The 25,241-nt window shown below is 42.3% G+C and overlaps 1 protein-coding gene and 1 non-coding gene across 2 annotated transcripts in view; one reads left to right on the top strand and one right to left on the bottom strand.

Moving 5' to 3' along the window:
- Positions 1-25,241, bottom strand: part of USP13 (ubiquitin specific peptidase 13) — a 124,200-nt gene that overhangs the window by 82,969 nt on the left and 15,990 nt on the right. The window contains exons 2-4 of the mRNA XM_024124169.3: positions 18,430-18,555; positions 12,188-12,248; positions 1,858-1,979 (exon numbers count right to left, since the gene is read on the bottom strand). Coding sequence (XP_023979937.1) covers positions 1,858-1,979; positions 12,188-12,248; positions 18,430-18,555 — 309 coding nt within the window. The remainder of the gene's footprint in view (positions 1-1,857; positions 1,980-12,187; positions 12,249-18,429; positions 18,556-25,241) is intronic.
- Positions 19,907-20,083, top strand: LOC112065078 (small nucleolar RNA SNORA81). The gene has a single exon (XR_002891831.1). It is a non-coding gene; the product is annotated as a small nucleolar RNA SNORA81 (small nucleolar RNA).

Here is a 25,241-nt window from a genome sequence, read left to right as displayed (position 1 = left end):
CATGCCGCGGAGCGGCTGGGCCCGTGAGCCATGGCCGCTGAGCCTGCGCGTCCGGAGCCTGTGCTCCGCAACGGGAGAGGCCACAACAGTGAGATGCCCGCGTACCACAAAAAAAAAAAAAAAAAGTTATATTAAACAAGGGCAGTAAGAACTGTCAATTGTATACAGATATAAGCTTTAGTATATAATATCAAGTAATGACACAGGGTAAGACCATTTTGTCCATCATATATTTTGCCCTTGATCACAGCCACATGAGTGACACGGAACTGGAGAAAGCAGAGGTAATTTAATACTGTACACATTGCTAAAACGTATGCATTTGGTACTAAAAAAGATATGCTATATCAAATAATTAGAGGAAAGAGCTACAATAGCTTAATACACAAATTTTTCACTTCTATGGTCTTATGTTTAGGTATAAAGTAGATCAGAGGCAAAAGAGGCTGAATGGTGGCAACCTGGTCCCTAATGACATGGGAATCCCAAGCACAAACGTCCCCTCTTGGCAGGGGCACATGAGCAGGGGACTGTAGACAGAGTCACACAGCATCTGAAAGAATCAGGGACCTAAAGACCTGGCTTTGGTTCTAGCAAAGCTTGAGGAGGGGAGAAAATGAACTGGAATGTCTAACTCTGCTATCTGCAGCCAGGCTCTGAGAAGTCAGGATGCAACCGAGTAGAAAAGAGGAAAAGAAAGGAAAGGGAACATAGGAAAGGATGGAGCGGCAGAGACAATACAGGAAATGAGGGAAGAGCAGGAAAATGGCTGGGTCCCCATAGGATTCGAGAATCAAAGTAAAACGGAGCCTGACTTCCTTACACCACCGCCACCAGCTTTAAGTTGTTCAGGAAGATAAAAGTTGCTCCACAAAAAAGAAGGGAAGGAAAGGGAAAAGAACTCACCACTAAACCTAAAGTCTAAAAGCTAGAAAGCAGTCTTCATCCTCCAAGAAACACATTATCACAGAGCTCCTGGAGACCTGTGATTTGTAAATATTTGGTTATTTTCATAATCGTGTTGCTGTTGTTTCTCAGTGGAACTCTTTTATGTTTCCCAAACAAAATTTTACATGGAAGGCCAACATTCAGAAGAGATAAAAATTTTAGGCGTCCCTCTGATCAGAAGGCAGACCCTCTCCAGCAGTCCCTGCACATCTCGGGGGCACAACTGGAAAATCTAAGCACCAGCCTGTGATTCACAGGTGGGAAGACGCCAGCCCACCTGGAGCAGGCCGGCCAGTAAGCAGTGAAGCCCAAACAGCACTGGAAGTAACAGGCGGCGGAGGGTATACGGCCCAGTGTTACTGAAAGGGAACCCTACGAGGCTCTCTTCACCGAGGAGAAGCGATCTGCTTCTGTTCCTCTTCCTTCTTCACCTCCTCTCTCACTCACCCCGCCTTCCCCACCGCCCAGCGCACACACACCGCACACACACAGCCAACATTCAGAAGAGATAAAAATTTTAGGCGTCCCTCTGATCAGAAGGCAGACCCTCTCCAGCAGTCCCTGCACATCTCGGGGGCACAACTGGAAAATCTAAGCACCAGCCTGTGATTCACAGGTGGGAAGACGCCAGCCCACCTGGAGCAGGCCGGCCAGTAAGCAGTGAAGCCCAAACAGCACTGGAAGTAACAGGCGGCGGAGGGTATACGGCCCAGTGTTACTGAAAGGGAACCCTACGAGGCTCTCTTCACCGAGGAGAAGCGATCTGCTTCTGTTCCTCTTCCTTCTTCACCTCCTCTCTCACTCACCCCGCCTTCCCCACCGCCCAGCGCACACACACCGCACACACACACACACACCTGACACAGAGAGTCACGCGCATCTAGCTAGCAGCCGTGCACACTCACTGACCAGGGCTGGTAACTCCTCAATATTTGGTAGTGCTATTTCATAGTGGTCTGGGAATATAACAAGTTTGGCTTCATCTTCATATTCATAATCGTCGCTATTTAAATCGTCATCAGTATCTAGATCTGAGGAGAAAACAAAAACAAAGAACAAGAAGTGAAGAAAGAATATTCCACACCAAGGCAGCACTCACTGGGAAAGCCAGATATCCACAGGGCTGACAAACCAAGGGCACAGCATTTATAATTCAGCCATCCATCTGCCCCAAGCCAGGAATAGGAGGCCTTTCCATCCTTCCTAAGTTATACACACTTATCTTCAAGGGACAGATGTATAAAGAAGACTAAGTCATATCATAAAGCTTTACAGTTAAAATAGACATTTGTGCTAGATGTTCAATTCTTAGAGATGTTTAAAGGAATAGCCTGGTCATTATGATTTGTCAGGTACCTGACTCCTGATTTCACAAGAATGGGCTGGAATGTTTCTACAACACAACAGAAGAAAGTACATGGGTTTGAGAATAGATAAACCTAGGTTCAACTCCGGGTCCAAAGTTTAACATTTCTTCGGGCAAGTCACAGGCCTCATTTGTAGAATGGAGATAACACTTATCTCACACAGTTTATATGGAGAATAAATAAGAAATTGTAAACAAGAGACCTGGCACATAACAGGTTGTCAATAAATGGAAACAATTAAATCTCAATTTCCCTCCCTCTGTCTCTATCTCCCCCATCCTCTCCCTCCCTGCTAAGAGTTGTGGAAATACTGCATAGTAAGCCAGAGGGGGAAACCCCATGATATAAGTGGTCCTGTTGTCCTCAGGCGGTGGAGAATTTTCAGTAAGAAAGTCTGGCCTGGGCTTCCCTGGTGGCACAGAGGTTAAGAATCCACCTGCCAATGCAGGGGTCACAGGTTCGAGCCCTGGTCCAGGAAGATCCCACATGCTGCAGAGCAACTAAGCCCATGTGCCACAATTACTGAGCCTGTGCTCTAGAGCCCACGAGCCACAACTACTGAGCCCATGTGCTGCAACTACTGAAGCCTGTGCGCCTAGATCCTGTGCTCCACAACAAAAGAAGTCACCACAAAGAGAAGCCTGCATGCCACAACTAGAGAAAGACTGTGCACAGCAACAAAGACCCAACGCAGCCAAAAATAAAAGTAAATAAAATAAATAAATTTTAAAAAAAAGAGAGTCTGGCCTCTTATCTATCAAGTCATCACCTCTTTACTTGGCTCATCTCTGGGAAAGGTTAGGCAAAGGCTCAAGGAAATGTCCTGTCACAATATTTACATGGACATTTCAGCCTTGCATTCACATGGATACCAGAATCCCAGATCAGTTTGTATATTTAGACATTTGGAACTATGGTGACAAATAGCTCTCGAGCCATCTTCTACTCACACACACACACACACACACACACACACACACACACACACACACACACACACACAAACCGGTACACAAATATGGGCTCTACAAACAGGAGAAAGTTATTTTACTAGATGAAGCAGCCAGCTGAGAACCAAAGGATCTAGATTCTGTTACTACCTTGTCGTATGCCTCAACCTGGAATCTTTTTATGTACAGTTCTGCTCTTAAATTCTCAAAGGGAGAGCAGTTTTAAGTGGAAAATGAGATACAGCTAAAATGCAATCTACACATTTTGATAAAAGATTCTAAATAATAAGAATCAGAAATGCCAAAATAAACAAACAACATTGTTAGATAGCCATAAGAGGTTACTTTGACAAAAAGCAATGTTAAGAGTCTAAGAGCTTAAGAAGTAACTACAGGCATTTATTTAAAGAAAATGACTCAAAGACAGACATTCTATGTTATAAAAATCTGAATTGGGCTAAAAAAAAAAAAATCTGAATGCCCCAATACCTGTAATATTTAAAAATTAGAACCTAAGTGTTCAATGAGAATGATGTTGGGACTTCCCTGGTGGTCCAGTGTCTAAGACTACACACTCCCAATGCAGGGGGCCCAGGTTTGATCCCTGGTCAGGGAACTAGATCCCACACGCCACAACCAAGAGTTCGAATGCCACAACTAAAAACCCTGCATGCCGCAACTAAGACCCGGCGCAGCCAGATATTTAAAAAAAAAAAAAAAGCAATGGTGTTGAACCCAGTAGAATATTACTTAAATGATTTTTTTTTAGACTATGTAGAAACATGGAAATGTTTATGCCATGTTAATGCTAAAAATACAAAATTCACCTTCACTGAAAAGACAACTTTGTAGTAGTTATGTTCATAGACAAAAATTCGAAGGAAATCTGAACAAATGAAAATTATGAAGGGGGAATTCTGTGGCGGTCCAGTGGTTAGGACTCCACACTTTCACTGCTGAGGGCACGGGTTCAATCCCTAGTCAGGAAACTAAGATCCCACAAGCAGCAGAGCACAGCCAAAAAAAAAAAAAAGAAAGAAAAGAATGAATGGATGAACTTTATTCTTAAATTTTTCTTTATTATATTGCGTATAATGATTTTAAGTAACCAAAGTATAAATCGTTTGGTTTTGTGTACACAACTCATATAACACATTATCTAAATGTGTTATATGAGAAAACATCTGCACTTAATGCTAATTCAAATCTTACCTGGCCAAAAACAATGATAAACTAAGGCCAAAAAAAAATCCCACCCTGACATTGACCAGCTACAGAAGCCTGGGGAAGTTCTTTCCAAGTTCATTTTCCTCATGAGTAGGCTATGGATAATATTATCTACCCCCTAAGATTGTTGAGAGGATTAAAGAATATATGGTTTTAAGGTACCTAGTTAGGATCTGGTAGGTGTTAGGGGCTCCACAGACAGCTGCCATCACCCCTACCATCACCCTCGCCATCACTGTCATCTCTTCTCTACGCTCCTGACAACTAACAAAAGCACTAGTGACCTCCCTTCCCTTTGGTTGCCCAGCTCCAAAGCAATCCTGAAGTCAGTTTCAGGAGGACCAGGATATCATGGGGGATCTTCTATGTGATCTGAGTGTGGAGAAGATATGAACTTCAAATGCTTCTAGATTGTAAGCTCTAAGCACAGGAAGTGGGTCTTATTCACCTTCTAAATCCCTAGACCCCGCACAATGCCCAGCACACACCACACACTCAGTAAACATCTGGGAAAGGAGACTTTAGGAAGTTAAGAATACCAGCGTGTTTAAGGACAACAGCAAAGCAAGAGCATCCAAAGGGCTGTTACAGGTTTTGTTTTTTTTAATTGGTAACTGATGTGTGTTTAAAAAAGCAAGACTACTGTCGTGCAAAAAGGCAGAGCTTTGTTGGGCTTCCTTACACTTATAGTTTACTTTTATTTTTATTCTTAATTCACTGGGATGGAAGGGGACCATGATCTTTCCCCAAAACCTTCATCCAATTTAGGGAAAAGTCAGCAGAGGTCATCTACACTCTGAATCTAAGGGACAAAGCTAAGGTTTCTCCTGCATATATATGACCCCACAATCCTAAATGTAAATCTACAATTTCCAAATTTCTCTAATTAGAGTCTCACCATCCCAAAACATCTAGTTGAGGAAACTACAGAGTAACCATAGCCTAGGGACCAGCAGAACGAGCACCCCCAACCTCTCCCAGCAGCTACTTTCCACGGGGACTATTAACTGGCAATACCTGGATGCGACCTTTTTCAAAGATTAAAAAAAAATTTTTTTTAAATACCTCTTCTTTAACTCTACTTACTGATCTGCTCAGATATCTGAGAGAAGTGGCTGGGCCCACAGCCATTCCTAGAAGTAACTATGAAGCAGCACAGCGGAGGAAAGGATCCCTAAATCAAACTAGGGCAGTGAAGCCCGGCTCAGAGTGCTCTCGGCCTGACTGTATTTGTGTTAATTCGTGTGCTGGAGGTGAGCAGTCTGCTACACCAGTGCCGTGAAATCTGACCAACCACTCGCCCTCACGAGAAGGTACGGAGGCAGCTCCTTGAGCACAGACCCTGTTCTTAATGACCTACTTCAGATGGAAACAGCAAAATAGAGTTTACTTGAAACTTCTGGTCATTATAGGTGCAGATGAGTTTTCTGAACAGGCCCATTCCTGGAACTTTCCACAGATGTTCTGTTTTCAACCTGTTCTTCATCAAGTATGAATGCCAAGGCTAAAGACAAAAATGTGGAATGTAAGCTCTCTGAGGTTTAGCAGTAGCTCTTCGACATCCCAGTCTTCACACATGGAAGAACTGACTCATTTACTCCTGTTTGTGAAAGTTGGGGGGGCCGGTAGGGGAGTCAATAAAAATGTGAACATTTAACACTTTTTTTTTTGAATTTTTGAATTTTATTTTATTTATTTTTTTATACAGCAGGTCCTTATTAGTCATCAATTTACATTTAACACTTTTATGACATACCAAAGATATGGTATTTTTAATTAAATTTATTAGCAGGTCTTTACACAACTACACACATTTGTAGCTTTAATGTATAGAATATACGAGATTAGGCCAGAATCACATCACAAGTCCTGGGGTATTTCTTTGAAGATCCCAGACTCCCTTCCATTCCCCCTTCTCTCCTTCCATCTCATAAAACAGTAAGTTTTCTATCAGCCTACTCCCAAAATTCACAATCTTTCATATTGCTGTAAATTATCTTTGTCAAAGACAGTCTAATAGTGTCCCTTTCTAGCTTAAAAACATTACTGCAGAGCTACCCACACTTTCCCAGTTCACAGCACCCTTTAGCATCCCAGCAATTCTTGCACAATACCAAGAATTGGCCCTAAACCAAAAGAAATGCCTGATAGTTCTTTTTATTTAGTAGTTCGGTCCAAACAACTTATTAAGTATTTATGTTCTAATAAGTTAGGAACCATTTGAAAAGATAATACATATAAATTGAAAGGAAATGAATGTTTTATTTCACTCTTAAATAACCGTAATTCCTTACTAAGGGGACGTGTATACCTGTGAGGCACTGCAGAACTTCTCTTTGAATCAGACTAGACGCTGCCTCCCTTATTTCCCAATCCACATTTATTTTCACATGGTACTTGCCTTTTACCACAGAAACCACTAAAAAAAATAGCTTCACAAAGAGATGAAGTCACTGAAAGGAGGATAGGATACTCTAGTAGCGAGACTACATCAAGCTAATCTCTCATGCAATGTTCAAGCATCACTGTGTTCCCTTGAAGAGTTAAAATATCCTGTGATTTACCGGTGAGTTAGTTGAGGCAACCCGGAGTTGCCTCAGGACACAGTTTTGGGAACCAAAGTGTTAATGGCTCCCCATGGCCTACAGGAAAAAAGTCTAAAAGCATGGTATATGTCTAGACTATTGCTGGAAGAATACACAACACATATAAGGATGTACAAGCAGAAAATTTTATTTGTCTCTGGGCAGAGTAACTCAGTGGCTGGGAGACAGGGAAGGGAGAGAGAAAAACTTACTTTTCATTACGGAAGCTCTTATAACTTTTCAATTTTAAGCTTTGTCCATGTGCTATGTATTCAAAGAATATTTTTAAAATCCTAAATCCTAAAAGAAGCATAAAATTTCTATGATTCAAAAATTACCAAGAATTGTCATTGTTGATTCTAAAAAAAATTACCAGCAAAAGCTAGACCTGTGGGAAGGATCCCGTAACTGGGGTTTCACTTAGATGACTATCAAGGTAATCAGAAGGAAGAGTGTCTTGAATGCAGGGGCGGAATGAGGCTCAGGAGACTTGAGTAAGCAATTCAGCACCAGCTGATGGCCTCAGTTTCCCTTATAAAATCAATACTGAAGGTCATAACTAAATGATTCAATGGTTTCAATATCACTGTTGAACCAATGGAAAGGAATTAGTCACAAAGTCATTAAGTAAAAGGGGATAAAAAGCTTCTATCCAGGAAAAAGCATTAGTCATCTGCATGTGTTTTGTGAAGGGGATAAAGGGTCATCATAACTACATTTCAATAGCAATGAAATGGTACTTTGTAATCAAAGAAACAAAGAGGCTACAAGAGAGTTCTCCTCTTCATGAAGAGACAACCCAATGTCCCTTTTAGGGAAGGAAACTGTGGCAAAGGCTACTAGCTGCCTCCCAGTATTCATTCTCCCTTTCTTCCTTAGTAACACACATTCAGTTAAGAGACTCTACTTTCCAGCCTCCTGTGCAGCACACAGCATAGCCAATGTGACCAAGTTCTGACCAGAGAGGTGTAAACTAAAGTGTTGCATGGGGAGCTATGAGAAGGCTGACAAAAAGAAGTTGAATCCCCTGGGAGAATAGACTTTTTTTTTCGTCCTTTCCCCTTTGTCTTCCCTGCCTTCCAGAATGGGGATGTGATGGCTGGAGTCCCAGTAGCCATTTTTGGACCATGAAGTGACCATGAGGTTAGAAATTACAGGACAGGATAGAAGGTGAAGTAGAAATATGGGAAGAACCTAGATCCTGATGAACATGAGGCCATCACATCAGCCTGGATTTGCTGCTTCCCAACATCCTCTACATGAAATGAGAGAAATAAACATCTACCTTGTTAAAATTCACCAATATTTTACATTTCCAATTACATAAATCAGGGTAGTTCTAATACAGTCCTTCACTGAAATTAATTTACAGGCCACACCAACTTGAAAACAGAGCTGTGATCAGTGTGGCAAGAGAAAAGTGCCTGCTACTGGGAGCTATGAGGGGGTATAAATCAGAGCTTGCAAAACTTAATCCTTACTAATATAAATTAGTGATGCATATGAGTATAAAACAATAGAGAGAACTGGGGCCTAGGACAAGCCCCAGAGTGCCAATGGCATTCAAATTTAAACTTTTTAAAAAGTGGTACAGGGCTTCCCTGGTGGCGCAGTGGTTGGGAGTCTGCCTGCCGATGCAGGGGACACGGGTTCGTGCCCCGGTCCGGGAGGATCCTGCATGCCGCGGAGGGGCTGGGCCCGTGAGCCATGGCTGCTGAGCCTGCGCGCCCGGAGCCTGTGCTCCGCAACAGGAGAAAAAAAGTGGTACAGTCCAAATAGAACATTTTTGCTGGGCTGTGAGTTTTAAGCAGATCCTGTGGCTTTCTAAGACATGAAATGTTGAGAGAACACAGAGAGCAGCCTATAGAAAAAGTCCAACTGAAATGAAAGGGTGGGCTAGTTCTCCCAGGAAGCAATGGAGGGGGTCCACACAGTATGAAGCACAAAACCTCAGTGCTTACCTTTGGATTAATTTTTAAAACAATTACTTGACAATATCTGCTACCACCAGTTTGATCACTAGAGAAATCAAACTGCAAGGTCTTTTGAGTAAAAGACACAAAGGTTAGGGACTTCCCTGGTGGCGCAGTGGTTAAGAATCCACCTGCCAATGCAGGGGACACGGGTTTGAGTCCCTGGTCTGGGAAGATCCCACATGCCGTGGAGCAACTAAGCCCGTGAGCCGCAACTACTGAGTCTGAGCTCTAGAGCCCGTGAACCACAACTACTGAGCCTGTGAGCCACAACTACTGAAGCCTGTGCGCCTAGGGCCCATGCTCTGCAACAAGAGAAGCCTCCGCAATGAGAAGCCCACACACCGCAACAAAGAGTAGCCCCCGCTCTCCGCAAATAGAGAAAGGCTGAGGGTAGCAACAGAGACCTAACGCAGCCAAAATAATCACTAATTAAAAAAGAAAAGAAAAGCAGCTTATTTATTTAAAAAAAAAAACAGACACAAAGGTTAAAGGATAAGAGGTCAGCTAACTTCTTTATTCAACCAAAGAAAATAATGAAAAATAACAATGTAGATCAAAATATTCAATTATTTCCACGTTCAAGAATGCCATGCTGGGCTTCCCTGGTGGCGCAGTGGTTGAGAGTCCGCCTGCCGATGCACGGGACACGGGTTCGTGCCCCGGTCTGGGAAGATCCCACATGCCGCGGAGCGGGTGGGCCCGTGAGCCATGGCTGCTGGGCCTGCGCGCCCGGAGCCGGTGCTCCGCAATGGGAGAGGCCACAACAGTGAGAGGCCCGCATACCACAAAAAAAAAAAAAAAAAAAAAGAATGCCATGCTAATGTCATTTAATTCAAAAGAAGTCAATTATCTCTAGTTGTGGAAGGGAGCCGAAGGCTTATAACCAAAACATCAGAATGCACTCAATCATTTCAGCTTTCTGGCTCATTCTAAGCTGCTCTGAGTCTAGTTTGTTAATCTGGGTTGTGGTCCAAAGCCATGACAAGCAGCAGGAAAGATTGGCCTGTGTGGAAAAACCAACTGCAGATAAGCCTCACAAAGAAAACCATGGGCTGAAAATCAGAGCGAAGACAGCAAGGGTGGGCCCGGCGCAGGGTAACAGAGAATCCACATGGGAAGGAAACTCAGCTCCAAGACTGTTTCCAATGGCTTTGCTTGTCAAATAATTAATGTGTCTTTTTGTTACAGAAAAAGAATTTAAATACAGGTAAGCAAAAAAAAGAAAACTAAAATCACCTCAATTTCACCACCAGGAGTTACTATTAACAATTTGGAGTACATTTTGTCAGACTCTACTAGACTCTCAGTTATGTATGTATATGAATATGTGTGTACACACATACATATATATACACGTACATATACGTATATGTATGTACATACAGATATACACACATACACATGTATGTGTACACACATATAGATACACATACATACACACATATGTATATATGTGTATAAATTTTCTTTACCAAATGAAATTACAATATGCAAACAATTTTGAAATTCCTTCCAAACAATAATCCTAGGCATTTATTTTATTTTTATTTTTTTTTTAACATTTTTATTTTTATTTTTTTTATTATTATTTTTTTTTGTGGTATGCGGGCCTCCCTCTGTTGTGGCCTCTCCCGTTGCGGAGCACAGGCTCCGGACGCGCAGGCCCAGTGGCCATGGCTCACGGGCCCAGCCGCTCCGCGGCATGTGGGATCTTCCCGGACCGGGGCGCGAAGCCGGTTCCCCTGCATCGGCAGGCGGACGCGCAACCACTGCGCCACCAGGGAAGCCCAATCCTAGGCATTTAGAGATATAAACTTGCTTGGTCAAAAATTATCAAACCACTTTTTCTCCTGGGAAAACCATATCAGAAGTTTAATATGAAATATGATCACTCTGCTGTACAGTAGAAACTAACACAATATTGTAGAGCAACTATATGGCAATAAAAATTAATTAAATAAAAAAAGAAATATGATCATGAGTACATGATATAGAAGCCAGTATGTATTTGCATGAGCAAAACTGGCTCTTCTGAATGAGGGAAAGAGAAAAGCACTATTAAGCAAACACCACAGTGATCACTGTTACAGGCAAGATCCACTAATGGATGATAAAATTAGTAGGCAAAACTTTAAGGAAAAACAAGTATTAGTATAGTCTCCAAGTATCACTCCCAAAATATTTATTAATTATACAGTAATCTCATAGTGGAGAAACCCAGCAGACACTACCTGACCAAGCAATCAAGGTTAACATCACCAGTGCGAAGACAGCTCAGCTTCATGTGCCACCTGATATCAGGTCCTGAGAAGGGCCCATCACCTGTGTGGTATTCTTGCCAAAAATGCACTTCCTCAGGCTTATCATGAAGTAACATGATAAACCCAAATTGAGGTACAGTCCACAAAACAACAGGCCAGCACTCTTCAAAAGTGTCACAATCAGGGCTTCCCTGGTGGCGCAGTGCTTGCGCGTCCGCCTGCCCATGCAGGGGAACCGGGTTCGCGCCCCGGTCTGGGAGGATCCCGCGTGCCGCGGAGCGGCTGGGCCCGTGAGCCATGGCCGCTGAGCCTGCGCGTCCGGAGTCTGTGCTCCGCAACGGGAGAGGCCACGGCGGAGGGAGGCCCGCATACCAAAAAAAAAAAATGTGTCACAATTATTAAAGACAAAAATAGTCTGAGGAACTATCACAGATTAGACAGGATTAAGGAAACATGACAACCAAATACAACATGGGATCCTGGAACAACAAAAAAATAGTGAAATACTATTTCATTAGTAGAAAAAAATAGTGAAATACAAATAAAGTCTGTAGTTTGACTAATATTAAAAAAAGAAAAACGATCTCTTCTTTAAAGGCAGTGAAAAAGGAGGCCAGAAACAGAATCACAATTTCTCTCCAGTCACTATCAGCACAATTGCTTCAGAACACTAACCCAACAACAGTGCTGTAAACATTCTTCACCACCAGGTAAACACAAAGTGGAGACAGATCATCTCGAGTTAAATTGGTTCCTCTCATCCTTAAATTGCAGAACAATAAAAAACCTATTATTCCAAATCAAACATGCACATGCACACACATACAAACACAGAGAAAATCCAGGCACACTATTGATAATTATTTACATTACCTAAAAAAATCTTGGAATTCCTCCTTTTGGGTAAAGCTCCACCAGATGCCCCTCTTACCCTCTGAAAAGAAAACAAGAGATTGTTAAAATTCAACCTATGGAACAGATGATTGGGGGTGGGGGTAAAATCTCAGAGGTTCTTAGTTTTTATAAAAGGCCAGGAGGAAATATTCAACCTGGACTAGAGATTCCAGGATAAACAGGAACTTGACCCAGGTCCATGAAGGTAGGTGAAGGGCAATGCTACTGTTCTACCTGATTATGTTTTCACCAAATTATCAAGAAAGCACCTCTGGAAAGGGAAGTGAAACCAGGGTCAAGGTGAAGTGGACACTTAACTTCAAATCAGCACAGGCTCCCAAGAGGCTGGAGCCCATGCCCTGACTGGAGCTACTCTGGAGAAATGGTAGCTCCAGGAGGGAGGCTCTTGTTCCCCTGCTACCCACTGGGCCTGTGCTTGGTCCTAGGTGTGCACAACTACTACTGTTGAAAGAGTTCATAAATATTAATAAAGAGTCACTGATATTCTGGTCATAATAAGCCGCAATCTAACGGCCCTAAACATTTTTGGAGCCCCAGCTGATAGCTGTTTGCCATCCTAAGCTCCATGTATTCTCTACCTCTGGTGGAAGTCCCCAGCAGCAATGAAATAAACGTCTACCAAGTGGTTATGCAAAAGAAAGTCATTCATTACCCTTCTGATACTTGCACAAGAAATTTTACTCTCAAATAGGACTATTAAAATGTTTGTTTCAATGGCCAAAACTCTTATTTCCACACTGCGTGTTCTTCCTGTTATTAGAAAAGAGCACGTTTCTAACACACCGCAGTGTGGGTCAAACCCCAGCATCTTTTCAAGCAGCCACATGTTATCGCAGCACCAAGGTCTTGCTGCTTCTTTAGTCTGCCCTCCTATCACTCTTAAGTCTCCTTTCCCACATTTTATTATTTCGCATTGAAAGTGGACTCATCTTTGTGATTCTCACAATAAGTTTTTACAGCTTCTACTATAAGTTTATAGTTCACATCTCAGGAATACAAAATTATTGAACCCTTTAGCTCAAAATCATGTCTCTCCAAATACTAATGCCACATTCGTGTCACCACTCCTAGAATCCGTCTCCTCCAAGATCTCAAAGCCTCTGTTCCTCTCCCCTCCACTTACCTGCCTCAAAAAAGGATGAGATAAAACCTGCACCAAAGGCATATTTAACCATCCACATTTACCAATCCTGGAGGTCACTTGCAATCTCTCTATGGAAGTTTACGGCATCCTTTCACTTGTTCCAACCTCAATGTCCCCTCCACTCCTGCATGACAGTGAGGGGAGAAAGGAGAAGAGGAGCTGCAGGGAGACCTGCTGGACCATGAGGCTCTCCCCAGATGAGACGGTCACACCTCTGACTCGGATCAGATCCACTTCCTTTCAGGAAAAAAAAACCCCACAACTACCAGGTCTTCCTTCAAAAAACCATCATCTCTGTCCCTGCATCAGTCACCACTAGAAATCGACAGGGTTTGAGAAACTGGAACTCCTCAGTCAGCAGACATGACTGTCAGGCTCTGTGCTGGAGCTCAGGCTGCAAAGTGAGTGAAGACATGCTCCAACCCCTGAGGAGCTCACCAGCAATAGGAGGGGAACATGATGCAAACAAAGAGCACAGAACGGATTCTGGTGAGTGTTAAGAGAGGTGAGGATCATATCATAAGGAAGAAATGATAGTTCTTCTGAGGATAGAGGATATGGGCAGGGCTGGTGAGGTAAGAAGAGCAGCAGGCCTGGCATATAGCAGCTGCTCTGTTAATATGTGTTGGTTGGTTGGATGGATGTTTGGATAGATGGATGGATGATGAATGGATGGTGGGTGGATGGATGGATGGATGGATGGATAATGGATGGGTGGGTGGATGATGGATAGATATATGGATACGCTGACCACAGGGAATACAACAGGTAAAAAAAGGAATGGGGGGTAGAAGTAGGGCATCCCCAAAAAAAGAAAACAGCACATACAAAGGCCTGAAATCATGATGTGTTCCAGAAAGGAGAAGTGGTTTGCTATGTCTAGAGCATAGAGCTGGTGGAATAAGAGGGAGGGTTAGAAAGGTTCCAGGGGTCAGATCATGGAAGCCCTTGTAATCACATGCAAAAGGGTTTGGACTTCATCCTGCAACAAAGAGAAAGACATACGAGATTTAAGCTTCAGCATGCCACAGATGCATAGGTATATGCATTTGAAAAGATCGCTCTGGATGCGGCATGCAGACTGGGTGGGATTGAAGGCGGCAAGTATGAAGGAAGGAAAATTAGTCAGGAAGCTACAGCACTAGCCCTTTAAAGGCATAATGAGCACTCAGACAAGAACAGGACGGATGAGGAGGACAGGATGGACTTCCAAGCTGTTTGGGAGGCCCAGATAACTGGACTTGGTTACCAACCTGCCATGGAATGAAAGCAGAATCCAAAGGAGGTCTAAGTCTCTAGAATTCAAGCCATCTTGAATTCTAGAGGGTGTAGTGAAGAGATGGTGAAAACAGAAAAGCTTTAAAGCTTTCATTGAAGGATGGGGTGACTGAAGGAGGACTCAAATTAGAGTTCTGTGTTGTGCTCTTTTTTAAGGCAGGAGAAGAAATCCAGAAGAGGGAGATGTTGGAGGTGTAAGAGGGAGTGGAGTTAATGAAGGTTCCGAGGCAGGAGGAAAGGGACCACAAGGACAGAAAGAACACACCTTCTCTCTGAGATGTGTGGAAACATGTGAGGTGTGCTGAGATGGGAGGAAACAAAAGTGGAACCACTGTGAATGAGTTCCCAGGAGGCGAGGCAGGAGCTCAGGGAGTTCCTGTCCAGGGGTCCCTGTTTCCTCTGGAAAGTACAAGTCCAATCATTTTCTGAGAATGACAGGTAAAGTCTTGCAGAAAGCATCCAAAGTTTGGAGTGGGAGGGGGAACAGGCTAGATTTGCTGGGCAGTGAGAGGGCCCAGCAGAAGGGAGAGGGCTAGGAATTTGACATGGTCCCAAACCCCATGGCAGTGTGTGCGGGATCCCTAGCGGTGCATCCATGGAAGCAGAGGATGATACTGATGATGGACTGATGGATACTGATGTTCTGAAGGACAGTAAGAAGGCAAGACAAGGGGAGGGTCAGTTGAGGGTACTGGTGATAGGAGAATGTTTAAAGTCATGGATCCTGAGAAGCGAGTGAAACAGATCAAAATAGAAATAAATAAGTGAAAGAGCTAAAATGAGAGAGGGTTGTGGTCAGAGAGTGAAATATTTAACTTAAAATTTCAGAGGCAGAGCTAACTGCATTCTGTAATTCTGCCGCTAGCTTTGCGACCCTGAGCAAGTTATTTTAAGTCTCTGGGCCTCAGCTTCATTTTTTTTCCCCCAGTTTCCTAAAACTTCATCACTTTACACTAAGACATATGATACAAAGCAAACTTTATCAGAATTGCTATGTCCCACCTAACAGGAGTAGTGAATGTAAATCATATAGTATTAGGCCAATGTTAGATTACTGTAAAGCTAATCATTCAGTTTATAACCTATCTGACCTGCTGGTCTTTCTTCCTCCTCTTCCTCCTACTCTCCCCACTGTCCAATTTGGGGATCTCGCCTTTGTCCAGAACTTAAACAGAGAACACATTAGGTAGGCTGGGGTGAGAGATCAGATGAACTTCAAATCAGCGTTGACTATACAGAAGATCCAAGATAGTCTACAAACTATTAGGACTAAAGTTGAACAGTATTGTTAAATATAAAATCAATATTTGAAAATTAATAATATCTCCAAACAACATGAATAACTAATTAAAATACATGAAAAGATTAAAAAGCAGTAATAATAGTTACAAAAATTATAGGGTACCTTAAAAAATCTAAAAAAAATAAAAGCTCCTTTACTGAAAATTACAAAATATTTTTGAAGGACATAAAAGAGACTTGAATCAATAGAGGGGTATGCCATGTTGAACAGTCATTCAGTTAATATTTATGAAGCACCTACTATGTGCTGGGCACTACTGAGTGCTGAGGACACAGAGGTGAACAAAACAGGCCAGACTCCCTGCCCTCACAGAGCTTAGACAATGATATAGATTATAGATCAGTATACAAATTCAATGTGATCACTATCAAAATCTCAACAGGATTTTTTTTTTTTTTTTTTTTGCGGTACGCGGGCCTCTCACTGTTGTGGCCTCTCCCCTTGCGGTGCACAGGCTCCGGACGCGCAGGCTCAGCGGCCATGGCTCACAGGCCCAGCCGCTCCACGGCATGTGGGATCTTCCCGGACCAGGGCACGAACCTGTGTCCCCTGCATCGGCAGGCGGACTCTCAACCACTGTGCCACCAGGGAAGCCCAGGATTTTTTTAACTAGATGAACTGATTCCAAAATCCATATAGAAAAATAAACATCCAAATCCAGGAAATTTCTAGGAAAAAAATGAACATGGAAAAAGTGCTTGCACTCCTAGATATCAACACTTGAGGCACCAACACAGAGACAGACAAATAAGAGCAAGAGAACAGAACTGAGAACCCCCAAGCAGACCCAAGTGTGAATGGCAAGTTAAAATACTTGTCTTAAATGTCACTATAAATCATCGGAAAAGGTTGCACTCCTCCAGTAATAGTGGGACGACTGGTCATCAATATGGGGGGGAAGAAGCAGATTCCCACACTTGATGCAATTATAAAAATAGATTATAGATGAATTAAAGACCTAAAATGTTAAAACATTCACAGTCTCTCTTTCTCTCCCTCCCCCACCCTCCCTCCCTCTCTCTCCCTCTCTCTCTCTCTCTCTCTCTCTCTCTCTCTCTCTCTCACACACACACACACACACACACACACACACACTTCTTTAAAAAAAAGTATTAGAAGAAATATCTTTATGACCTTGAGTTGGGAAACAATTTCTTAGACAAGCTACAAAAAGCACAACTCATAAAAGGTTAATAAATCTAAATAGATGAAAATTCAAAACTTCTGTTCTACAATATAATTCATAAATGAAGTAAAAAGACAAGCCACAGACCATAAGAAAATTTTGTATATAACACAAATTTTTGGTATCCAGAATATAAAAAGAACGAATCAAACTTTTAAGAAAAAGATAAACCCATGGAGAAATAGGCCAAAAATATAATATGCAAGTCAGAAAAGAGAAAAGGAGACTGGCTAATAAACGGATGAAAAGACCTTCAACCCTCACAGGAGGAAATGCCAAATATTTAGATGCCACTTTACAACCATTCGATTGGCAAAACTCCGAAGTCTGATCAAGCATTGGTGAGGGTGTGGGGAAACACTCATAATCACGGCAGATTGGAGTGTACACTGGTGCAACCACTCCAGGGAGGGATTTAGCAATATCCAGTAAAAATGAAGGTAAGCACACTCGTGAGCCAACACTGCCACTTCTAGATACATTTCTGAAAGAAATCTTGCACATGTTCCCCCAAGAGAAATGTATAAAAATGTTAATTGGTACATAGTTTGTAGAAGCAAAAAAAAAAAAAAAAAATGGAAACAATCTAAATGTTTTCATCAATGGGAGAACAGAATAATAAATGACCAGGTACTCATAAGATGGAACACCAAACAACTATTGAAATGAATTAAGTACATCTGGATGCATCAAAACATGGATAGATTCTGCTGAAGGGGATCGCTCCAGGCAGCATTACAGGTAGCAGGATGATAATATTTACCTGTATCTTTAAAACACATAAAGTCATACTATATATTGTTCATGAATACTCACAACTAAATAAAATATAATGACAGGCATGGGAATGAGAAACAGCAAATTCACAACAGAGATTACTTCTGCGGACGGAGGGGACCAAAAGGGACTTGAACTTTTAGGAAAGCTCTTTCTCTCACTAAAAAAAAAAAACCTGAAGCAAAAATATCCAAATATTTTTTTTTTTTCTGATTTTTTTATCCATGAGTGTTTCTGGCATTATTTTCTGTACTTTTAGACTTGATTTTTTTCCATCAGCAACCCATGTCTTTCTTAACAACTCCAATCAGAGGCTTAGAGGAAGAGAAACATAAAACTGGTTAAGGTTTGGGAAGTCTATGAATTTCTGCCAACAGGGCTAGTTTTGTTTCCTATCATCCAAGAGAATGAGAAGTTATGTGGACATAGTAAAATCTCCATGTGATGAACCCCATTAAGACAACGTTACGGGTAAGATGTCAAGGCCAGTTCTCCCAAAGTGTGCACCTCACCTCATGCACGTGTCTCTTCAGGTACATGTAGACACTCTGTCCAGTTTTTCGAAAATGTCTTTCCACATGCTCCCTTCCAAAGGCCAAAAATGTATTCATACATACATAGAGTCCACCTTCAGAATTCTAGAAGAAAGAGACAGGTTACATTAGTCAAGTAGTCTAGACACAGAAAAAGGGAAGGGGAAGGAAGAAAAATGATGACAAACAACGAACACAAAGTCTGGCAAAAGGCCACCTGGCCATCACAGTCATCTCCAGTGACCTCTGAGGGCTCCCAGTCACCCAGAGGCAGCTCCTGCCACAACCCTGGGTTCCCGGTGCTCCCAGACAGCTGAGCACGGTCTCACAGGCAAGGAGATCCTCAGAGGCCTTGGGAAATAAACATGCCTGCCTGACTCTCCAAACTGGGGTAAGGGACAATCACGGATAGAAGAACGTTGGCAACTGATCCAACGACTGTCACATCATAAAATGTTATTTTTTTACTTTTATTGAGGTATAGTTGAGTTACAACGTTGTGTTAATTTCTGCTGTACAGCAAAGTGATTCAGGGCTTCCCTGGTGGCGCAGTGGTTAAGAATCCGCCTGCCAGCGCAAGGGACATGGGTTCAAGCCCTGGTCTGGGAAGATCCCACATGCTGCAGGCAGCTAAGCCCGTGCGCCACGACTATGGAGCCTGCACTCTTCACAAGGTTTTGTGAAGTTCAAAGGTGATGAAACACCTTCCATGCTTATAAATTATTACATAAACATCGATAATTATTTATTACGAGCTAAAAGGTCTGTGTGCTACATGTATCTCCTATTACACAATTATCACAATTATATGCCAAACATTCAATCTCAAATCTCTGGAGTCACTTGATATTGTCACAAAGTCCATAATCAAAGAAAAAAATGCTTTGGCACTCATAGATGACCCCACATCGCGAAGGATTCTATTACAAACATCCAAGGACATCTTCCATCCCACGTATGGGCTGGCCTCGGAAACGGCATATGCCCCTCTCTAGCGGCTCTGAGATGGAAGCACTGCTCAGGGGACTTCCCAGAAGTTCTAAAAATTCAAGACACACTGAGACAGAAAAACTCTTTAAAAGCTACCCCATATAGAACAAAACACCCCAGTCTAATGATCTACACTTTCTTCCCTCTTGCCTCATTATTGTCTAAATATTGGTCCCATAAGACACTTTCTTTCACATACAAAATCAATACTCCATGCCATGTGCTCTGAGTGGCTTCTCTCACTAATGATGACAAGTCTGTCAACCAGATTCCTTTGTGACCAAAGCACAGAGACTGGTTTATAGCCTGGGATCAGAGCTAAGCTAATTGACTCTTAAGAGTTTTCAAATCCTCACCCTCATCCTCTCATAGACCACCCACACCCCCACTAAGATCACTGCCCCAGAAAGCACTATAAAGCACTTGCCTTCATGTGGCCAATAGTGCAGCCAAGAAATCAGGAAGGACCTTCTTGTATAAGTACTGCTAAAACTGCAGAAACCAAGGATCACATCTTAGTTTTTGTAATAATGCTAGCAGAGTACACACAAGAAAAGTAACTGCACTAGATGGTAAAGACAGGGATGGACCACCTCTTTCTTAATATCCAGTGTCTTTTGTCTCAAGATTTGGTGTGATATGTCTTTAGAAAAAAATAGAAATTCAAAAAATGTTTTAAAAAAAGAAACTAGGCAGGTTAGAGAACCGTACAAATTGACAGTGAAATGTAGCTCAAAGAATAAGAGGGCAAAATACAAACTAATACATTTTTCAAGTCATAGTGGTAGAGTGTTCACTAAAATAGATTACAATAAAATTCACATATATTGGGCTGATTTTTTAACAAACGGTAGCATAAGAATGAAGATTCCAAAAATATGTTCATTCTATGATAATTGCTTAATATACGTCAAACCACAAGATACACAAAAATAAGGCGGGGTGGGTAGAAATCACTAATAAAAGTTACTGGGAGAGTTACACAGCAGTATAGAAGAAAATTAATCTAGATCCACATCGTATACCAAACACTATAATGAGGTCCATAGATCCAGGAGAAAAGCATCTAAAAAACTAGAAAAAAAGAGCAGAATAGTATATTTATCCTACTTGTGAAGGGGAAAATAATTTCTGGCTAAGAAAATATATAATATCAAAAGAGATGGAGTAGTTGAGTATAAAAATATAAACACTAAAGAACAAGTTTTGCATTACAAAAAATAAGGAAACAAACAGAAAACCAACAATAACAGAATAGGGAAAGATGTAAAGCATAATGAAGAAAAGCTTATATCCAAATCATGTAAAAAGTGATAAAATTATTGATACAAGATGTCAATATTCAGGTTCAACTTGGTAAGAGCTCGCTGTTGTTTTTTTAAAGATTGTTTAGTTTTAACTGTAAGAAAATACTGAAATCAAATCATCATCACTATCTCCTGAAGTAAGCAATTAAAACAATCTCGAGGCAATTATTCACCTACTAAACTAGCAAAAAGTATTAATATTACACAGCCTGAAGCCACAGAGAAAACCTGTATATCTACTCCCACAATATAAATCGGTTCCACCCTTCTAGAGAGCAATAAAACTGTGACCTTTGACACAGTATTTCTCCTTTGAGTATGACCACAGGAGCCCAACAGTAAGAGAGAGGAAAAAAAACTGACTTGCACAAAAATATTCACAGATGAACTATTTATAATAGGATAAAGTAGCAATGGCCCCAAATACAGGAACTAAGAACTCGAGACATATAAACACAATAAATACTGTAACATTACTTAAAATGACAAATGTATGAATTCTGTGTAATTGTGTACAGAAAATATGTATAGAATTGTGTATAATGTACATACAAAAATAATGTTCATGGAAAAAGAACACATACTGATGACAAGGAAGAAAAGGGAGAGGGGAAGGGAGGCTGTACGCTGACAAAAACCTGAAATGAAACTGGAACAGATCAACGGTTTTATATTTATTTAAGTTCTTGACTTGGGGGTCCTCAGCCTCGCCTCCCATTACCTTTGTGCTTGGTCTAGAGTGGTGTTTCTCATACTACTGTCGTGAAGGACCAGGTTGTTTCATTTTGTTTTGTATTTTGTTTTGCTTCTATTCATTAAGGAAAGATACATGGTCCTGGTGGTCCCACTGTACCTGGCTAGTTCTCAGCTCCAGCCAGGTGTGAACTTACATGTGTAAGCATCACAAAACCCAAATGGGTCTATATCCTGTTCACACAAACTAATCCACTGCTGATGCCCTTGGATGTGGCTTCCATGTCAAGCTGCTATAGAAATTTCTAAGCACCTACTCTCAATGTTTGTGCTTATCTCATGGCACCAGTCAGCTGACCACACTTCAAGTAGCCCTGGTCTAGAGCTAGGTGAACTGCCCAGTTCTGAGAGTCTCACTGTCAGGAAAGCATCTCTTCAAGGACCCCCAGGGACACCAGGACAGGCCTCAAGCCTTCAGAGCAGACCATGTCAAAATCAGCTGCACATGTCGCCGCCTGCACATCTGCAGACACTGCCCAGGTCCCACACCCATCTATCAACCTGCCAGCCTCTGCCCATGACCGATTCCCACACCCTTTTGCTCATTCCCCCTGTGCTGATGGTCCTTGAGAGCAAATCCACTTTCACTTCACAACTGTTAGCATCCGGTTCACTGAACTCTGCAGCTGTGAGCAACCCAAGCTTCCTTCATTTGGGGCCACCACATTCAGAAGCTGAGCCATGCATTCACCTGCTCCTTGAGGGCAGGAAAATTGTATCGCATTCATTACTGAATTGCAAAAACAGTAGCTGAACAGTGCAGAGCAGGACTGGACAAACATGGAACTGCAAGTTTTGTGTAGTTATTTGTCATTTAGTTACACAGTTTAGTCTCTCTCTCTCAAACCGGTCCTCAGTGCCCTCCCGATCTGGATTTAAAATACACTGAGCAGCACAGGCTCGATTTAAACTCTTTGGCATAACTAAACAATGGGAATCATCAAAAGAAAACCGATGGCCGGGCACAGAAAAACAGACTGAGACACCAGCAGGAAGACTCACTTTTCAGGTTTGTTTGGCTAAAGTCACGCTCTTAGCAACACGGACACCAGAAAATGCACTGTCCCAGCTCTCCTGCCTTCCAGAACCAAGGCAGCCTCACATGGTTCTTCAAGACAGCAACGCTGTCTCTATACAACCCCTTCCCACCATGGACCCTAGTGGGTCCTACTTCCAGAGGCCACCCAGCCCAGAATGACCAGTGTGTGCTTCTCTGCATGATCTTAGCTAAAGAAGATTCTAATTATCATTTACATGACGCACTGAACAGAAACCTGACCAAGATGCAAGACTTGATTTAGAAACCTGAAATTACAAGGAAGTCAAGAAATACCACTCAGGGCTTCTCCAAGGCTCCATAACAATTCCCTCTGTCAACTTCTCCCACCCCACGATCAATCCCTAAAAGAGAAGAGCAGCATTAGAAGCCCATGCATTGTTTAAACCCAGTCTTCAATGCATTTCAATACAGATACAAGAGATACAGAGCCATTCACTTATTACTTTATGTTGAATGACCCTGCATACTACTCAGAAGTAACATCAAGGACAAAAATCACCTTGTTTTACACTGCTTGCCATTTAAAAGAATATTAAAACACTGGCGAATATAAAGGTCAAGGTTACAACATGTTTCAGAGGAGCAAGTGAACAGTCATTTTAAATAAAAATACACCACACTGTCAATCAGTAAGTGTTTGAAGAACTTTGTTTACGACAGTGTGTTCTTGGAGACCAGCCTCCGCTGGAAGACAGGAAGGGAGAGAGATCCTGTGTGAGCCACGCACTCAGGAAACAGTGTCCACCGTAACCCTTGTTTGTATAACATCAGAACAGTGTGGAAAACAAGTTGTCATTGCCTCAAAGAGAAACGTGATGTAGGTAGATGGAGTCACAACAAATCCATGACACACACACCCATGCACAAGGGAGACAAAAGGGACAAGAATGCAGTATTTCCTAGAACACTGATTATTTAAAAAAAAAGAAAAGGAGAGAAAAGAAATGAACTAAAATAACTGCCTATAATAGTGAAAAGAACTAACCCCTATGCTCAAGAACAGATTTGCTTAGTAATTTACGGTACATCCATGAAACATAACACTTCTTCAGCCATTTAAAATTGACTTGGGGGCTTCCCTGGTGGCGCAGTGGTTGAGAGTCCGCCTGCAGATGCAGGGTACACGGGTTCGTGCCCCGGTGGTGGCGCAGTGGTTGAGAGTCCGCCTGCAGATGCAGGGTACACGGGTTCGTGCCCCGGTCCGGGAAGATCCCATATGCCACAGAGCGGCTGGGCCCGTGAGCCATGGCCACTGAGCCTGCGCGTCCGTAGCCTGTGCTCTGCAACGGGAGAGGCCACAACAGTGAGAGGCCCGCGTACCACAAAAAACAAATAAATAAAATAAAAAATAAAATAAAATAAAATAAAATTGACTTGGGATGAGTATTTACTAATAGGAAAAACTGTACATAGTATTTTTGAGTGAAAAAAGCAAGTAACAAAAGAGTGTTTACGATGTAATATACACAACACATACACGCTCCACGGCACAGGATGTCATAACAGCATCGGGAAATAAGGTGTGATTTTTTTTTTCTTCACATAGTCTTTTGGCATTTTCTAATTTTTCTTTAGGAACATGGGTTCACTTTTTATTAATAAAAACAGTAATACTGCATCGGCAGGCGGACTCTCAACCACTGCGCCACCAGGGAAGCCAGTAATATTTTTCTTAACTGAAAGTATTTAGAATCCAAAAAAATATGTGTAATAGAACAGGCAGTCATTTAAATGTATCCTTTTCTTAAACCAAGCTTTCCTTAGGCTTTCACAACTTCACAGCTTTAAGGGTCTGGATATTCTCTCTACTCCAAGTAAAAGTGTGGTTTGAAATAACTAAGAGATTATCTCGAAATGAGTAGCTAAGGAAACGTGGGAACACACAAGTAAAAGAGAGGTGATTAGGAAGGCAGACAAGAATGTGATTACAACTGAGAAAAATGAAGCTAATCAAGGACACTGTACCCCAGTCGGATGCCATCCAAGTTTACAGGCGGGGATGGTCTGTGCAGAGTCTGGAAAAGAAGCCATGAGAGAGAATGAGGCTGTGATGTCTTCTCCGGGGCAAGAGAAGGGGGGCGGGGGGATGTGGGGCAGGAAGTTTATTCAGCAGAGAGAGAGACAAGGAAGCTTGGTGTCCTGATAACATTTACATCCTAGCAAGGAGAGACGGAAAATAAACAGAAAGAGACATAAAAGATAATTTCCGGCAGAGAGAAGAGTGATAGAGGAGACTGAAGGTGGAGACCAGGGAGTTGGGGTCTTGATACAGCGTGATGGGGGTGGAGCACAGGGGGCTCTACGGGAAGGCGAGATCTCAGGATGAGGGACCAAGTGAGCAAAGTGGAAAGAGAACCCTCTCTAGATGAAAAAGCACATACAAAAGCCACAACTCCAGGAAAAGCCTGGCTATGTCCTCAAAAGACAGAAAGAAACTCAGGGTGCTGGAGTCGAGGGAGAGGGAGGAGAGGTCTGCAGAGGCAGGAAGAAGAGCAGAATGCAAAACCACTGGAGGGTTACCAGATGAGAAGCGCCACAATCTGATCTACATTTTTAAAGATCACTCTGGGACTTCCCTTGTGGCGCAGTGGTTAAGAATCCACCTGCTAGGGCTTCCCTGGTGGCGCAGTGGTTGAGAATCCGCCTGCCGATGCAGGGGACACGGGTTCGTGCCCCGGTTC

The sequence above is a fragment of the Physeter macrocephalus genome, chromosome 1 (assembly GCF_002837175.3).
Source record: "Physeter macrocephalus isolate SW-GA chromosome 1, ASM283717v5, whole genome shotgun sequence".
NCBI classification, from domain to species: domain Eukaryota; kingdom Metazoa; phylum Chordata; class Mammalia; order Artiodactyla; family Physeteridae; genus Physeter; species Physeter macrocephalus.
Note: the sequence above shows the minus strand (reverse complement) of the source record. Positions and strands in the feature narration are given on the sequence as shown.